General features: G+C 60.2%; 1 protein-coding gene across 1 annotated transcript; it reads left to right on the top strand.

The window, feature by feature from the left end:
* The first annotated feature begins 1125 nt into the window (after positions 1-1125).
* COL9A2 (collagen type IX alpha 2 chain) lies at positions 1126-14593 on the top strand. The gene is made up of 32 exons (XM_030504986.1): positions 1126-1263; positions 3036-3110; positions 3921-3956; positions 4046-4108; positions 4765-4818; positions 5091-5126; positions 5335-5358; positions 5503-5556; positions 5867-5920; positions 6118-6165; positions 6442-6498; positions 7056-7109; positions 7411-7464; positions 8086-8139; positions 8320-8373; positions 8462-8515; positions 8685-8738; positions 8954-9007; positions 9369-9422; positions 9562-9606; positions 9785-9838; positions 10184-10237; positions 10318-10371; positions 10884-10955; positions 11043-11078; positions 11303-11347; positions 11556-11588; positions 11894-12040; positions 12944-12998; positions 13078-13266; positions 13434-13511; positions 13798-14593. The coding sequence occupies exons 1-32, from the start codon at positions 1192-1194 to the stop codon at positions 14001-14003; spliced, it is 2073 nt and encodes a 690-aa protein (XP_030360846.1). The 5' UTR covers positions 1126-1191; the 3' UTR covers positions 14004-14593.
* Positions 14594-16093: the final 1500 nt, after the last annotated feature.

Below are 16093 nucleotides of genomic sequence, written 5' to 3'. Positions count from 1 at the left end.
GCAGAAATATCCCAACAGCTCTGGGAATGGTGAGGAGCCAAATTTAGATGCTCTGAAAACAAAGTGCTCTCAGCCTGGCAAGGAGAGGATTTTTGTCCCAAAACACCAGGTTTTGGTGGAAGTGCTTCCAGGAGGAGCTTTGGGAGGGCAGGATCCTGTCGGCCTTCCCAGTGCCAGGCTGGGACACAGGGAGACACAGCTGGAGAGGAGGTCCTAGCCCCGAGTGCTGCATCACCAGTTCTGGCTGGTCCATATGTGGGGATGGCCCCGTGCCCATGCAGGCGGTGTGGACCCCCATTTTGCTGCCCCTGATCTGCACGGGGGTGCAGGCAGCAGCCTGCCCGCTGCTGGAGGACCACTGAGCCCCCCCAGTACCAATGAATCAGTCTTCAGTGGCTCATCGTGGAGCCTTCGAGCCCTCCATGAGGAGGAGGAGGAAGGAATCACTGAGATGAATCATTCCCACATTCCCGGGGAGCTGGGGGGGGGGGTGTGTGTGTGTGAATTTGGGGGTTGGCTGTAGGGAGCTGGGTATGTGGGGGTGATGAGTGGGGCATCTGTCCCCTCATGTTCACAGCCTCATGCCCTGCCTGTGGGGAGCAGCCAGTGACCCCCCCAGCACAGCCCCCCCTCCCCGCCCAGTGCCAACCCCACCACAGGCAGTGGGGGGCAACCAGGGTCCCAGCCCTGGGCAGCACGATGCTGGCGGTGCCCACGCCGCCATCCTGGCTGGGGTCTCACCATGCAGCTCCACCAGCAGCTCCTCAGCTCGTCCCCCTCATCTCCCACCCCCTTGGTCTGCATTTAAGCCCCTTTGTGCCACTCGCGTCAAACCCCGCACTGCCATTGTGCCAAATCGTGCTGAACCCTGCACCTCCAATCCTCACATCTACCAGTGTGAGGTGTTGCTGCCCACGGCAGGGGGTTGGAACTGGATGATCTTAAGGTCCTTTCCAACACAAACCATTCCATGATTCAACGATGCTATCGTGTCAAATCCTCCAGCACGGTCCAGCCCAGCCCAGCCGCAGGCTCACCTGAGCAGGGGCGGGGGGCCGGGGCTGCCGCCTGCCCTCATCCCACTGCTCCATATTCATGAGCCCCCTCCTGCTCCTCCTGCTCCTCCTCCCGGTGTCCGCTGCGCAGTCGGGGCTGGTGCCGTACCTGAGCGCAGCCAGACGCGGCCCAGCCATGGCCGGCGGCGCCCCCCTGCTCCAGCTCTGGCTCCTGCTCCAAGCCGCCTGCCTCTGCCTGGCGCAGATCGTGAGTCCTCCGCTCGGTCCCGCTCCGCGCCTGGCTGGGATGGGGGGACAGAGAGGGGATGGAGAGGGGATGGAGAGGGGATGGAAGGGTACAGTCCCCATCTCCCCGCCACAGACGCTCGCTCGCAGTGCTGGGACTTTTGCTTCTTTTCCCAGCACCTTTCCATTGCTTTTCCCAGGAATGACCCGCTGGGGGGGGGTGGGGGGTAGGAGCAGCATCCAGCCGGGACCCCCAGTGCTGACCCAACTGGGACTCTCCACGCTGAAAGCTGCCTTCAGCCCCATGGGCCAGGGCCAGGGCTGGCTGCACACCTTGTGGTTCTTAGTTAACCAGTTTAGTTTTCTTCTCCCCTTGTGCAGCAATGGGGACTCTGCCGCTCCCCCCCCAGCAGCCGCCAATCTGCCTCCCGTCACCTGGATAAATGCTTATTCGCTTCTGCTCTGCTGGGTTGAGAGGAGCTGAGGGAGGCTCTGACCCTTCCAGGGCTGCGCCGAGGTTCTGTGGGGCTTGCGGGGGGGCAGCGGGAGGGTCACCAGCAGTGGAGGCACTGGGGATCCTGGCGGGTTCTCCGGACTCACCCAGGAGCAGGAGCAAAGGCATTGGAAAGAAGCGAAGGGAAGGTGTCCCTCTGCCCCTGGGGGCCAGCGGGCAGGCAGTGTTCCTCCTGGGATCCCACCGACAAGAGAAAACACTCCCTGCCTTGTACCTGCAAACAGCAGATGTTTAGGAAAGGTTTCAGGATAATCTTCCCATGTGGCTCCTGAGCTGCCCGCTGGCATGGGCACGGGCATGGCACAGACACGGTACAGGCACAGTACAGACACAGTACAGACATGGTACAGACACAGCACAGATAGCATCGCTGCAGAGCTGGGGGCAGCTGCCTTTCTAAAACAAGCCCCCCAGGATGCCCATGGGCTTGTGGTGGCAGGGTCTGGGCAGGGGACTGCTCTCCGGCTGGAGCAAGAAACCAGTTGGAAATTACTCTGGCAGGACAAAGGTGCCATTCATGGGTGCTCCCAGGGCCGGGTGCTTGCTCCCAAGGTGAAGCCAGGGCTCTCCTGGCTCCATGAACTAAGCAGCATTACCCCTTATCCTGAAGTAAATGAGCCTGGAAGGATGGGGTGTTGCAGCCAGCCCATCTGGTTTCATTTCCAGGAACACCAGGGGTTCAGTCTCTGGGACTGGAGTCTTGTTCCTTAAACACCCCTTCAGGATAACAGAGATTCCTTTGCAAAGCTGCTCCTGTGGAGTCCTGTGCAAACCTCAGGGCTGGGGCCAGGCTGTGCAGGCTGAATGGTGCTTTTGTGTGCGGTGCTGCGGGCAGCGAGCCAGCCCGGAGCAGGCAGGAGGGAGCCCACGGAGGGGCTTGGGGTCCCGTTCCATACTGGGGTACCCAGATCCTACCAGTGCTCCTAGAAATCCAAGTGCTGGGCTTGCACCCCGAGCTGAGAGGGGCCATCACCCCATCGAGACCCCGCTGCATCAGGGCAGGAGGGAGCTGTGACAGGGTAGAAACTGGGTAGGGGATGGGGAGCTGGTTGTGCCTCTGTGGGGGCAGATTCCCTGGAGTTCTCCATCCATTCCCTTGCTGGAGGCACAGCCAGGCAGCAGAGAGGCACAGCTCGGATGCCTTGGGGTGCTCACTCCATCCCAGCTCTCCGGAGATGGGTCCTCATCGAGTGCTGCACCGTGGGCTCCCTCTGACCCCAGCATCTCTTAGGGTCGGTCTGATCCTTCCTGACGTGGGTCCCATCCCTTTTTCCCCTTAGCGAGGGCCGCCGGGAGAGCCCGGCCCGCGAGGGCCCCCCGGTCCCCCAGGAGTGCCGGGAGCGGATGGCGTTGATGTGAGTACGGCCGGGAACCTGTGCAGGCTGGAGGGAGGGAGGGAGGAAAGGAGGGGACCTGCAGCACAAAGAGGGACATTGTGTCAGGCAGAGGCGCTGCGGAGGGCAGGGGATGCCGGTGCCGTGCAGTTCCTGCGCTGGGCTGCTCCTGCGCTGGGGCACATGGAGCATCCCTGGTGCTGCTGGTGCCTGGGCAGCACTACTGGCATGGGGGAGCCCAGCTCCTGCACCGTGGCTCCATTCACCTCCCTGGGACATCAGCCTGTGGCTTCCTGACCTCCTTGGAAAATGGGGCCTGAAATGGTTTTTGGGGAGCAGAGCGCAGGGAGGTTTGGGTGCAGGATGCTCAGGGCACCCCTGTCCAGGCAGCGGAGGATGCTTGGAGGGGCTGGGTGCAGGGCTCAGCCCAGTGAGGAGCTGGAGCTGGGGGGCCAATGGGGAGCAGGACCCCCAGGTTGGGTGTCCACAGAGCAGAGCCATGGCCGAGGGCTGTGGCAGGCGGCCATGCTCCAGATCCTGCCCAGAGCCTCAACAGAGGGGTCTGTGAGCAGCAGAAAGGGCCCTTTCTTGCCCCAGGGTGTTATTTTAGTGCTATTTCCACCCAGAGCAGCCGCAGCCCTCCCTCCACCCAGCACAGCCCTCGCCTCTCCACACCAGCCCCATCCTGACCGGGCTCCTGCGCTGGGGGATCCAGCATCATGCTCCAGCATGGGAAGGGGGTTGGGGACATGGGTCCTGAGCCCCCTGCGCTGCCTGGCCTGGCTCTGTGGGGTGACAGAGCCTTTGTACAACCTTCTTCCCTTTCCTCAGGGTGACAAAGGCTCTGCCGGAGCCCCGGGGTCCCCGGTGAGTACCCACGTCCTCCCACAGCTCATTGAGAGTCTCAACCCGGAGGAGCATCTTTCAACCTGCCCCATGCCTCTTCTCTTTTAAAGGGTGTCAAGGGGGAGCCTGGAGCCCCTGGTCCAGATGGGCCCCCAGGGAAGCCGGGCATCGATGTGAGTACAGACCCCGTGTCCCCCCTGGGTTGCAGCAGGGTCTCAGCAAACTCCTCTTCCCCCCAGCACGAGGATCCTTTTAAGTCACATATAAGAAAGTACCCAAATCCCTTCGTGCAGGAGCTGGAAGCACCTTTTGAGTCACAGCAGGAAACATGGGCAGAGCTCGGGCAGGGCTGCTGCCTCCCTCCTGCACTGCCCGGCTCCGAAAGCGCATCCCCCTCCATCCCACACGGGCAAGAGCTGTGCCAGGAAAGCCATGGCACCGACACCCCAACATGGAAAGGCTTTTCCTTGTCCTGCACTGCAGCAGCTGCCCTGAGCCCTGGTTCAGCTCTCCAGAACAAACTTGGAGCAATCCCGTGCCCCAGAGCCACCCCCTTGGCTTCAAAGTCTTTGGGGTTTTAGTTGTTCTTCAATAATAAATGAATAGAATAGTAACTGTTACTATAAGCATGCATTATTCATCCAGGCTAATCTGCCTGCGAGAGTGGGGCTCCTTTGAACACTGGCACGGAGCAGGGCGAGGGGCTCTCTGGGAATCAGCCCCTGGGTGAAGCTCAAGCCATGAGCTGCCGGGATCCAAACCCCAGCAAGAGCAAGGGGCTGGGGAGCAGGAGGCTGGCAGTCACCTCCCACTGTCTCTCCTCCTGCAGGGCCTGACGGGAGCCAAAGGGGAGCCAGGACCCATCGGCGGGCCAGGAGTTAAAGTGAGTGAGGATCTGCTCCAGGGCAGCCGCTCCAGGCTCCCACCTTTTTCCCCCTGGATCCTTTGGGGCTTGGCCAGGCTGGGACCAGCCCCATCACTGTGGACGGGGTGCGCAGATGCAGGAACTGGGTGATGGAGTATTTGGCAATGAAGGGCGCTGAGGCTGGGTCCAGGGAGGGGTGGATTTTGGCAGCTGACATAGCAGTGGAGCAGGGCTCAGCAGGGCCAGAGCCTCCTGGTTGGGTTCCTGACTCTCCCCTTGTGTTCCTGCAGGGCCAGCCTGGACTTCCAGGGCCACCAGGGCTCCCCGTGAGTATCTGCCTCTCCTATGGGCGCCAGTGATGCTCCCACTCCTGGCTCCGGCAACCATGAGCAGGGTGGGAGCGGAGCAGGGATCCAGCCCCCCTGCTGCACCCTTGCTGGCAGAGAGGGCATTGCCCTGCTCAGGGCAGGGATGCTGCTGGGTTGGGGCGGGGGGGGAGGATTTGGACCAACTGTGTCTTTCTTTTTGTTTCAGGGTCCTTCACTGCCAGGACCACCCGTAAGTGATGCATACGTGGGGCTGGGGTGGGCAGACAGGGACCCGCTTGGAGCTGTGCTGGAAGAGCTCAGATCTCAGCACCCCACAGCAGGGGGCTCGGGGCTCAACCTCTGTAGCTTGGTGAACTCCTGTCTTCTCTTTAAGGGGCTTCCAGGCCAGGTTGGGCTGCCCGGAGAGATCGGAGCACTGGGACCCAAGGTAGGGGGCAGGAGGGGGCACTGGAAAACCTCCAAACCTCCCCTCCTTGCACCAACATCCACCTCTCTGTTCTTCAGGGCTCCTGGCATATACAGGGGTGACCCTTTAATGTGGGATAGTGGGGTCCTACAGTGGGAATAGGGGGTGATGGAGCAGCCGGGCCTGCGGCTGCCACCCATCTGCTCCCAGCTCACGAGCAGGGGATGCCCCAGTTCCCACTGGGGGTCTCTGGTGCTCCATCACCCCCCTCCATCAGTACCTGCTGCCTCCGCACCCCTACAGCTCCTCACTTGGGGTTGTTCTTTCTCAGGGTGACCCCGGACCCGACGGCCCGCGGGGGCCCCCAGGCCCTCCAGGGAAACCCGTGAGTATCTCCCCAGTCACCAGCACTGGCTGCAGAGGGAGAAGCTCCCACCCGGGCTTAGCTCAGTGCTTGGGGCTGGGGCTCATGCTCTGGCACACACCTGCCCATGCCTGCTCCCCTCCAGAGATAGCATTCACCCCTCCTGTAAAACAGTGCTGGTGTTACATTGTGGATGCTGATGGTCTCCTTCCCTCCAGGGCCCCCCAGGACACATCCAAGGAGTGGAAGGCAGCGCTGATTTCTTGGTGAGAGCTGCCATTGCCTTGTCCCTTTCACAGGGCTTTGCAGGGTAGTGGCTGCTGGAAAAGCCCTGGCCTGAAATGCAGCCACCAGTGGCATTGGGTAACTGGGGGCTGATGGAGCGGGGAGGAGCAGGGCCCCCAGCCAAGGCCATGCTGCGAGCGGAGGGTCCCCTATGCCACAGCACAGCCCGGCTGTGGCACGGGAGCCCATCCTTCCAGCACATCTCTGCAGTCTCTGGGTCCTTTCCCAACTCAACCTGTGCTGCTTCTTCCCACCAGTGCCCAACCAGCTGCCCACCAGGTCCTAAAGGCCCCCAGGGACTGCAGGGACTGAAGGTAAGGGAGCCCTGGAGCTGCCAGGGAGTGAGCAAGGACTGTCACCTTCAGCGTGCTGAGCAGAGGAGCCTTTCCTGCTCTGGGGGCATGGGGAGCTGGGAGCTGCTTTGCTGCCCTGCGAGCACGAGGACATGCACACACAGAGAGCCCTGGAGGCAAAGGTGCTATGGGAGAGATCCCCTGCAGTTCTGTCCAGCCCCTTCCTGCGGGAGAGACCCCCTGCCAAAGCCCCAGCCCCAGCCATGCTGCTGCCCAGCTCCCTGTGCTGGAAAACCCGGAGGGTTAAACCCAGTGGGCATCCCCACTGTGTGCTCTTGACCATGGGATGCTGAGCCCCACCACATCACCAGTGGGATGCTGAGCCCCACCGCATCACCAGTGGGATGCTGAGCCCCACCGCATCACCAGTGGGATGCTGAGCCCCACCACGTCACCAGCGGGCACCCCAGGGTGGGATTTCATGGGCGCTGTGGCTTCAGGTGATGTGGCCATCAAGATGCGGCCTCAACCCTGCTGCTCTGCCCAGGGATGCTCATGACCTTGCTCTCCATCCTTAGGGACACAGAGGCCGCCCTGGTGCCCTTGGGGAGCCTGGCAGGCAGGGCGGGCAGGTGAGAGACTTCTCTGGCAGCTTCCCAGCAGGAAGCAGGAATGCCTGCCTCTGGGAATGCTGGGCTGGACCAGAGAGCAGAGGCTCTGGGGAGAGAAAGGGGGAAAGAAGGAAAGTGGTGGGAGCGGGAGGAGGGAGATTGGGGCTGGGACATGGAGGGCGGACAGGGTGGTCTTCCCATGGTGGTTTCCTGGATGGGGACACCCTAATGGGTCCCAGGCAAGGGGGTTGTGGGTCTCCAGGGTGGTTTGTACTCCTGCTTCACCCCAACACTCACCTCTCTCCTCTCCATTCCTTGCCAGGGCCCCAAGGGCGACGTTGGTGTCTCTGGAGAACAAGGCATCCCAGGCCCCCCGGTAACATCCTTCTCTTTGCTGCTCTGCTTGGTTTGTGCTTGGCCCCAGACACTGGGGATGTGACACTAGTGTGCCCCCGCTCCTGGGGACCCACCGCTTCATCCCATCCATCTCCCTCCTTCCAGCCATGGAGCTGTACCAGGAGGGAGGCAAACCCGCACTCCAGTGGAGACCCGCACAGTTAGCACACACTAACATGGATAACTCAACATCCAGGGATAAATCTCTCCTGTACACTGAGCCCCCCTTACCCCTCCTGATCGGGGGTGCCACATGGAGCTCACTGCAGGGATGTGGGGATTAAAGCTGTTTGCTCACACTGAGCACTTTGAAGATGAAAAGCAATTAATGGGCTGAACCCTCTAGTCTGGGAAAGGGCAAAACTGCTTTGAAGCCAAGAGCTTTGGCAGGGGAAGTGGCACTGCTTTGGGCCCGTTGCTGTCATTGAAGCGACAACTGGAAAGGTGCTTGGTGGGGGGCTGCGGAATTAGGGGACTGAAACACCTCCGTTTGGCAAAACAGCTGGTTTCCAGAACCAGCTTCTGCTCTAATTGCCGCTCCCCCCTGGGCTGCTCCTGGGGCCGTTCCCAGCTAAACTGGCTGTTGTTTTCTTCCCCACAGGGACCTCAGGGCTTGAGGGGTTACCCCGGCATGGCAGGACCCAAGGGCGAGACGGTAAGTGCCTGGCTGCGGGGTCAGGGGCACCAGCTCCCATGGCCATGCTTCCCAGGAGCATCACTAACGCTGCTTGGCCATCTCAGGGAGCTGGATGCTGCCTCTGGCTAGTGGGGTCAGACCCGACTGGGTGCTGTGTCTGGGATGGGAGGAATTGACCTTCTTGTGCTCTCCTTGCAGGGTCCTGCTGGATACAAGGGGATGGTTGGGACCATCGGCGCGGCTGGGCGGCCGGTGAGTGCCCTCCCTTGTCACCAGGGACCATGGGGCAGGCAGGAGACCCCACACTTCGCTGCTCAGCCCCTGTCTTTCTCCCCTCCAGGGCAGGGAAGGCCCCAAGGGACCACCTGGGGACCCTGGTGAGAAGGGAGAGCTGGTAGGTATCCCATCACATCGGGAAGGGCAGTGCCATGCCCCATGCGATGCCAATACCCCTTCTCCCTGGCATGGCGAGGGGCCCTCAGTGGGCATCTCCTCCCTCTCCCAGCTCCATCCCCTGCACCAAGAGGGCAGCTGAAATGACACTTTGCTCTCTCCTGCTCTAGGGTGGCCGTGGCATCAGGGGCCCCCAAGGAGACATTGGCCCCAAGGGGGAGAACGTAAGTACAGCCGGTGGCACCCGTGCCCACATCCAGGGCTGAGCCCCTTGCAAGGGGAGCTCTGTGTCCTGCTCAGGGCTATCCTGTGTCCTCGCACCCTGGCTCAGCACAGGCCTGGAGCTTTCCTTTCCCTTCCCAGCCTTTTTTGCCCCCACCACAAGCCTTTGAGTCCCTCTTGGAGGTGTCAGACCAAGCAACTCCTCCCCCTTTTGCAGGGTCTCCCAGGTATCGATGGCAAAGACGGGACCCCGGGTATCCCAGGAGTGAAGGTGAGTTGCTGCTGGCAGGGGCTGTGCTGGCAATGGGGAATGGACACCGAGTCATAGAACAGTTTGGGTTGAAGGAACCTTAAAGCTCACCCAGCTCCAATCCCCTACCATGGGCAGGGACAGCTTCCACTAGAGCAGGTTGCTGCTCCATGTGCCAGCGCTTGCTAGAAGTAATAGACATGGCAAGTGGCATGAGGTCCCAGCACTCGATGTGGCATCTCCTGGCTGAGATGAGTGGACCCTCATCCCCACAGGGTCAGGGGCAGTGTCCCACTTTGGCCAGGAGTCCCCTGTCCCACCCATGGACACCTCATTGCTGCACCTTTCTCTGCCATGCAGTAACATCCTGTGTCCCTCACAGGGCAGCGCAGGACAGGCTGGACGCCCAGGAATACCGGGACACCGGGGACAAGCTGTGAGTAGGGGACTGCGGGACCTTGGGCAGGTTCCCGTTACCATGGGGTGGCACCCTCATGCCCAGGCAGTCCTGGCACCCTGCAAGGATGCTGCTCCCATCGCTCTGCACAGGTTTGATCCTGGCTTTGCCTCCACAGGGCTTGCCGGGCCAGCCAGGAAGCAAAGGTGGCCCAGGAGACAAGGTGGGTCTGGGGCAGCAGAGCTGGAGTAAGCCCCTTGGACCATCCACGCTGCAGCCCCACTCACCCTGCACAGTGCTGCAGCAGCCTCCATGCTCCATCACTGAGCTCACAGCCGTGCCCCTATACCATCCTGTCCCCTGTCCTTGCTGTCCCTGACCACCTCTGTTTCCCTTCGCAGGGTGAAGTGGGTGCTCGGGGCCAGCCCGGTGTCACCGGTGCCCCAGGGCAGATCGTAAGTACAGAGATGTCACCGTGTTCCTCCCGGGCACAGCCTGGGGTCGCTCTCCTTCTCTCTCCTGTTCTTTTTTTCCCCATTTGCTGCCAAACGGGAAGCAGAGTTGGGCACTTCATCCCCCCAACCCTCCTCTTCCCTCTGCCCCACAGCAGTATCCTCATGGAGAAGCCCCTGGGGCCACATCCCCAGCGCCCTGGTCTAGCACCTCCTTGGCCACCCAGTGCAGTGGCAGTAGGAGGCAAGGACAGGGCCACACGTCCCCCGGGGAAGGATGAGGGGCAGGCGATGACGTGCCAGTGCAAGAGAGGCAGCTCCTCTGGGGTTTTTCTTTCTCCCTCCTAGGGTGAGCCTGGACCTCGCGGCGAGCAGGGACCACCGGGTGTGCCCGGGGTGAAGGTGAGTCCTTGGGGCACTGTGGGGTTCGGGGCAGTGCCGGGAGCTGCTCCTGACTCCGCTCCCTTCCCGGTTCTCCGCAGGGTGACCGGGGAGAACGTGGCCCCGTGGGTCCCGCCGGTGAGCAGGGGAAAGCGGTGAGTTGTGCCCATGGCTGGGCTGGGAAATGGGCTTCCCTTTGGCAGGCTCAGGGATGCTCAGGGTGTGAGGCTGGGGCAGGGCCAGCACTCCACTCTTTCACAGAATCCCAGACTGGTTTGGATTGGAAGGGACCTTAAAGCTCACCCAGTTCAACCCCCTGCCACGGGCAGGGACACCTTCCACTAGAGCAGGTTGCTCCAAGCCCCTGTGTCCAACCTGGCCTTGAACAATTGATGATGTTCCATGGGCAAAATTTTGTTCCCCTTAAAGTCAAGAACTAAATTCCCATTGAATTGAAGGTGAAATAGTGGCAAGTGTGCCGCCTCTTTCAATAGGAAGCATCAGGGCAGGTTGGGATGCTGTGGGGCAGCCTGAGCTGCTGGAGGGGATGAGGAGCTGCCCAGGCATCTCATTCCCTTGGGAAGGATGCTCTGACAGGGGAGGAGGGTCTTCCCACCACCTCTTTTCACTCATTTTTCTCTTTTTCCTGTGTTACCTTGATTTCCAGGGGTCAAAGGGCGAGCAGGGTCCACCAGGGATCCCAGGGCCCCAAGGCTTGCTGGGAGTCAAAGGAGACAAGGTGACTGCTCCTGACTGCAGGGGACGGGCTGCTCTGGGCTCCAGCTCAGGGACACTGCACTGACCCCCCCCTTTCTCCTTTCTCCAGGGCTCCCCAGGGAAAATCGGCCCCAAAGGCAGCACTGTGAGTACAGCACCCTCCTGCCCGGGCTGGGGTCACTGACACTGTGTTGGACAGGGCTGGCACCCACCTCTGTGGGGGGCTGGCACCCACCGGCACCAGGAGCTTTCTCCATCAATAGCACAACATCCTGGTCAAGTTCTTGGTGGAAGAAGGGGTGGAAGCGGCTGCGGAGGAGGTGGGTGCTGGTGGTGAAGGTTCATGTTTCTCTGTTGCCTTTCCTCCAGGGAGATCCTGGTGTTCATGGACTTGCAGGGCTGAAGGGAGAGAAGGTGGGTTCCTGCACATGGTTCCTGGGATGGGGTGGAAGGACATGGGGTGGATGGATATGGGGTGGTTGTGGGTCTCCTGCCCAGCATGGCCCCTGGCACAGCAGCATTGCACCCCAGTGTGCTCCATGCGGGTACATATGTCTCCCTCTAAGCCGTGTCTCTAAATTCATGCTGTCTCCCCATCTCATTTCTTGTGTTCTGTCTCCAGGGTGAATCAGGAGAGCCAGGACCAAAGGGACAGGTGAGTGATGGGGACTCAGGACCAACCTGTACCTTCATGCTGGGTGGCTCTGTGGGACCCTCAGTGAAGGAGATCCTTCTGATGAAGGCAGCAGTGATCCACAGAGCTGGTGCATGCTGCACACTGGTGGCCTGAGGAAGTATTTTCTCTGGAGACGGGTTTCAGTCGCCACATTCAGCCCTGGATTCAAGTTCAGACCCTGCCAGGGGCCAGACCCCGGCTGTGCTGGTTGATACTGGGAGTGCTCAGGGTCTGGGCACAGGGCTGAGCTCCGCTCCTGATGCCTCTCTCCATCCCCGCTGCAGCAAGGCATCCAGGGCGAGCTGGGCTTCCCCGGCCCCTCGGGGGATGCGGGTGCTCCCGGCACCCAGGGCTACCCGGGACCCCCCGGGCCGCGAGGACTCGTCGGAGAGCGTGGTGTGCCGGGGATGCCCGGCCAGCGCGGAGTGGCGGTGAGTACCCCAGTACCCACAGCACACACAGAACACACAGTACACACAGCCATCCCCAGCACCCCCAGCGCCACAGCACCCCCAGCACCCCCAGCCAGCCCCTTCTCGCCTCTCCCACCACATCGTGCTGCCACTGACCTGCAGGTGAACCGCCCCGACCATTCCTTACTAACTGGTTCCTCTGGGAAATTGTTGTTCCACTCGGGAGCTACTGGTGCAGCTCCATGAGCAATCCAGGAGGGCTGAGCCCAATACCTAAAAGGGATGAAAAAAAAATCTGGAGTCGGGCTTTGGACAAGGGCCTGTAGGGACAGGCCAAGGGGAATGGCTTTAACCTGCCAGAGGGGAGATTGAGATGAGCTCTGAGACAGAAGCTCTTCCCTGTGAGGGTGCTGAGGCGCTGGCACAGGGTGCCCAGAGAAGCTGTGGCTGCCCCATCCCTGGCAGTGTTCAAGGCCAGGTTGGACACAGGGGCTTGGAGCAACCTGCTCTAGTGGAAGGTGTCCCTGCCTGTGGCAGGGGGTTGGAACTGGGTGAGCTTTAAGGTCCCTTCCAGTCCAAACCAGGCTGGGATTTCTCACTGTATATAGCACCATCAGCAGGTTTAGCTCCAACAAAGCTCCAGCCCTTGCAGCCTACCTGGGGGATGGAATCTTTCTGTATAAGCCTCATTTTATATTTGCAAAATGGGGCTGCAGAAAGTTAACACCATGAGCAAGTTGCATCGTGAGCTGAGGCTGGAGCACGTGCACTGGGACCAAAGGGAAAATGAAGAAGGGTGGGAAGGCACCACTGGGTGCAGGGAGGTGCTGTGCGCCGGGTTGTGACCAGCTTTGTGGGTGCAGATGGTGACAGAAGGTGCAAACTTCCTTTATGTCATGTGCCTCTTCTCACCTCTGGCAGGGCCGGGATGCTGGGGACCAGCACATCGTCGATGTGGTCCTGAAGATGCTGCAAGGTGAGGGGGTGAGAGGGGCACTGCCAGCTGGGTGCTGCCACCCTATCCTGCCCCACATCGGCCTCTCTCTGCCCTACAGAGCAGCTGGCGGAGGTGGCTGTCAGCGCTAAGAGAGCTGCCCTGGGAGGAGTGGGTGCCATGGGACCCCCCGGGCCTCCTGGTCCTCCAGGGCCACCCGGTGAGCAGGGTCCACATGGACCCATGGGACCTCGAGGTGTACCTGGCATCCTGGGTGCTGTTGGGCAGATCGGCAACATAGGACCTAAAGGTAGGTGGTGGGTGGCCATACCCACACCATGCCGAGGCTGACCCTGCCTCCTCCTGCCACCCTTGTGCCCCAGCTCAGTCCCTGCGCAGGGGCAGCCCCTTCCCTTGCCAGGTCCGTCTTTTCTGCTGCAGCTCCAGAGTCCTTCCCTTCCTCTTTCTTTCCCGCAGGGAAGCGAGGTGAGAAGGGGGAGCGAGGAGAAGCTGGCCGCGGCCACCCAGGCATGCCGGGCCCCCCGGGCATCCCAGGTAAGCCCCTCTGCCCCGCGGAGACAGGGAAGGCAGCAGCATCCCTTCTGCCCGTTTACCAGTGGCTCGGGATCTTCTGCCCCATCCCTACAAACCTGCGCGGGTCCATCCCGCAAATCCCCAGCCTGGAGCAGCCTTCGCTGCCTGCGCCCTGCCACCGCTTTCCCCTCCCCTCGGTGCTCCTCTGCCCGACGGCAGCACATCCCCCTGCTCACCGCTTCCCACGCCCGCTGCCCCGCTCTGCCCCCGGGCTCGCAGCGCACCGAGGGCCGTGCTCCCGTTGCAGGTCTCCCCGGCACCCCGGGCCATGCTGTGGATGGCAGGCCGGGCGAGCGGGGCGCGCCGGGCTCCCCGGGCCTCGCGGGCCGGCCGGGCCTGCCCGGCCCCACCGGGCTGCCGGGGTTCTGCGAGCCGGCCGCCTGCCTCGGGGCCTCAGCCTACGCCGCGGCGCGCATGGCGGAGCCGGGCGCCGTCAAGGGACCCGTGTACTGAGGAGGCACCAGCGCCGCGACGGACCCGGGCAGCAAACCCGCGCCGGGGCTGGCAGCAGGGAGACCGGAACACTGCACATCCATAGGGACGGACTCTGGCTGCGGGAGCGCTGGGATCGGGGCAGTGCCGGGGGGGAACCGCAGCCTTGGGAATTTATCTGGTGTAGGTATCACCCCCCTCCCCACGGCCTGGGGGACAGGGAGGAATAACGAGAGGTCACCCCAAATCCTGTCCTCATCACTGGGGTTCGCTACCTGCCCCCTCTGCCCATCCTCCTCTTCCTGTTCCCCTTCCCAGGAAAATAAATTGGCTTTTCTACAACCCCTCTCACTGTTATGTTCTGCTTGGTGCTGCATTGGCTCATTGCCTGCTCCTTGCCAACCCCCTCCCCCCCCCCCTTTTTTCTTTTTTAAACTAAACATTGTGGTTTGATTATTTAAGAGACTCACCAGAACCAGCCTTGTCCCTGCAGGGCACTCGCAGAGCTGTACATCTTTGTAAAATAAGATTATTTTGTAACTATGAAGAGAAAACCACCAACTTTTTACAACTGGACAATAAAACTGAGATGGATTGTTAATGAACTGAAATGACGTGTTGAGTTCTTTGAAACAAACCAAGGCTACACTTGTGGGGGGTTATTATTTGAGGGCTGAAGTTAGTTTTCCTGCTGTTTCAAGCCCCTTATTGGGTGTCTCAGTTGCTCATTCCCATCCCTGGGGACAATTTTAGCCTCTCAGAAAGCAAAAGCTCCTCCTTTTTTCACCCTCTTGCAGCAGTGCAAAAGGGATTTGCCACCCCAGAGTCCCCCCCACGTTGGAAACAGAGCAAATTTGCCAGCGATGCATTGGGTACCTTCAACTGAGGCCAAGTGAACCTGATTCCCCTGGCAATCAAGTAGCCAGAAAGCTATTAGTAGCATTGCAGCAGGTATTGATCTCTTAATAGTTAAAAAGGACGCCTGTGGCTCCAGGACGATCCGCAGGTGTCTCTCTCATTACTGCCATCGACAGCAGCAAGGATTAAAGCTGTGCAGTGGGAGCAACGGGGCCTCGCTTTGTAACATAAATAGAAATCAATTCTGGTTTATTAGCAAAGCATGTTGGGCTTGGCAGCGGAACAGCTCCTGGTGGGAGCGGCTGGTGGATCCCTCCTGTGGCACTGAGCATCACCACCACCACCAGGGACATGGCAAACCACGGCCAAATCAGGGCTCAGGCTGCTTTAGCAGGAGGGGGGCTGACCCTGGCAGGGACCAGACCCAAGCCCCATGTACTGCTCCCTCCCCATACACTGTGTATCAGAGCATTTTTCCATATGGATCCTCAGCTTTCCCCATGTCCCCAGACTCTTCATTAGGGACTGTAGCGACATGACAAGGGGGAATGGGTTTAAACTTAAACAGGGGAAGTTTAGGCTAGATATAAGGAAGAAGTTCTTTACTGTGAGGGTGGTGAGACCCTGGAACAGGTTGCCCAAGGATACTGTGAATGCTCTATCCCTGGCAGTGTTCAAAGCCAGGTTGGACAGAGTCTTGAGTGACAAGGTTTAGTGTGTGGTGTCCCTGCCCATGGGAGGGGAGTTGGAACTGAATGAGCTTAAGGTCCTTTCCAACCCTAAGTATTCTATGATGATCCTATGGTAAGTGTCCTGCACTCATTCCCCACTTAAACTACCTTCTCTGTGCCCTTTGCAAACCTCTGCCTTGCACTTAACATGCAATCAGCCAACTTTAAGGGGCTTGTCTTAAAAAAAATTGGAAGGCAATTGCAAACATTGTATTTGCAAGTTGGAATTCAATCAGGGAATTAAGGCGGCTGCATATTAATTACAGGCCAGAGTCTGGTTGTTTCCAACGAGTGGCAAATGAGCTCTGAATCTGCCTCTTCATCAGAGACCTTATAAATATTCATCCCATAAACAGCAGCTTGAATGCCGTTAGAGACAAGAGGGATTGAAACCCAAGTATCTGTGGAAATGAAACAGCTGGAAAACATCCAATCCCTGCCCCAAATAACAACAAATCATTATTAGGAGAGGTGAAGAAATAGCCTTGTTGAGCACTTGTCTGCATTCGTGGGCAAATGGGG

Source organism: Strigops habroptila, chromosome 12 (genome assembly GCF_004027225.2).
Source record: "Strigops habroptila isolate Jane chromosome 12, bStrHab1.2.pri, whole genome shotgun sequence".
NCBI classification, from domain to species: domain Eukaryota; kingdom Metazoa; phylum Chordata; class Aves; order Psittaciformes; family Psittacidae; genus Strigops; species Strigops habroptila.
Note: the sequence above shows the minus strand (reverse complement) of the source record. Positions and strands in the feature narration are given on the sequence as shown.

Excerpts from the sequence above, each read along its gene's own strand:
- COL9A2 (XM_030504986.1), top strand. The coding sequence starts at position 1,192 with ATGGCCGGCGGCGCCCCCCTGCTCCAGCTCTGGCTCCTGCTCCAAGCC. Across the intron at positions 5,359-5,502 it reads CTTCACTGCCAGGACCACCC|GGGCTTCCAGGCCAGGTTGG; the intron begins GTAAGTGATGCA and ends CTTCTCTTTAAG. Across the intron at positions 7,465-8,085 it reads AAGGCATCCCAGGCCCCCCG|GGACCTCAGGGCTTGAGGGG; the intron begins GTAACATCCTTC and ends TCTTCCCCACAG.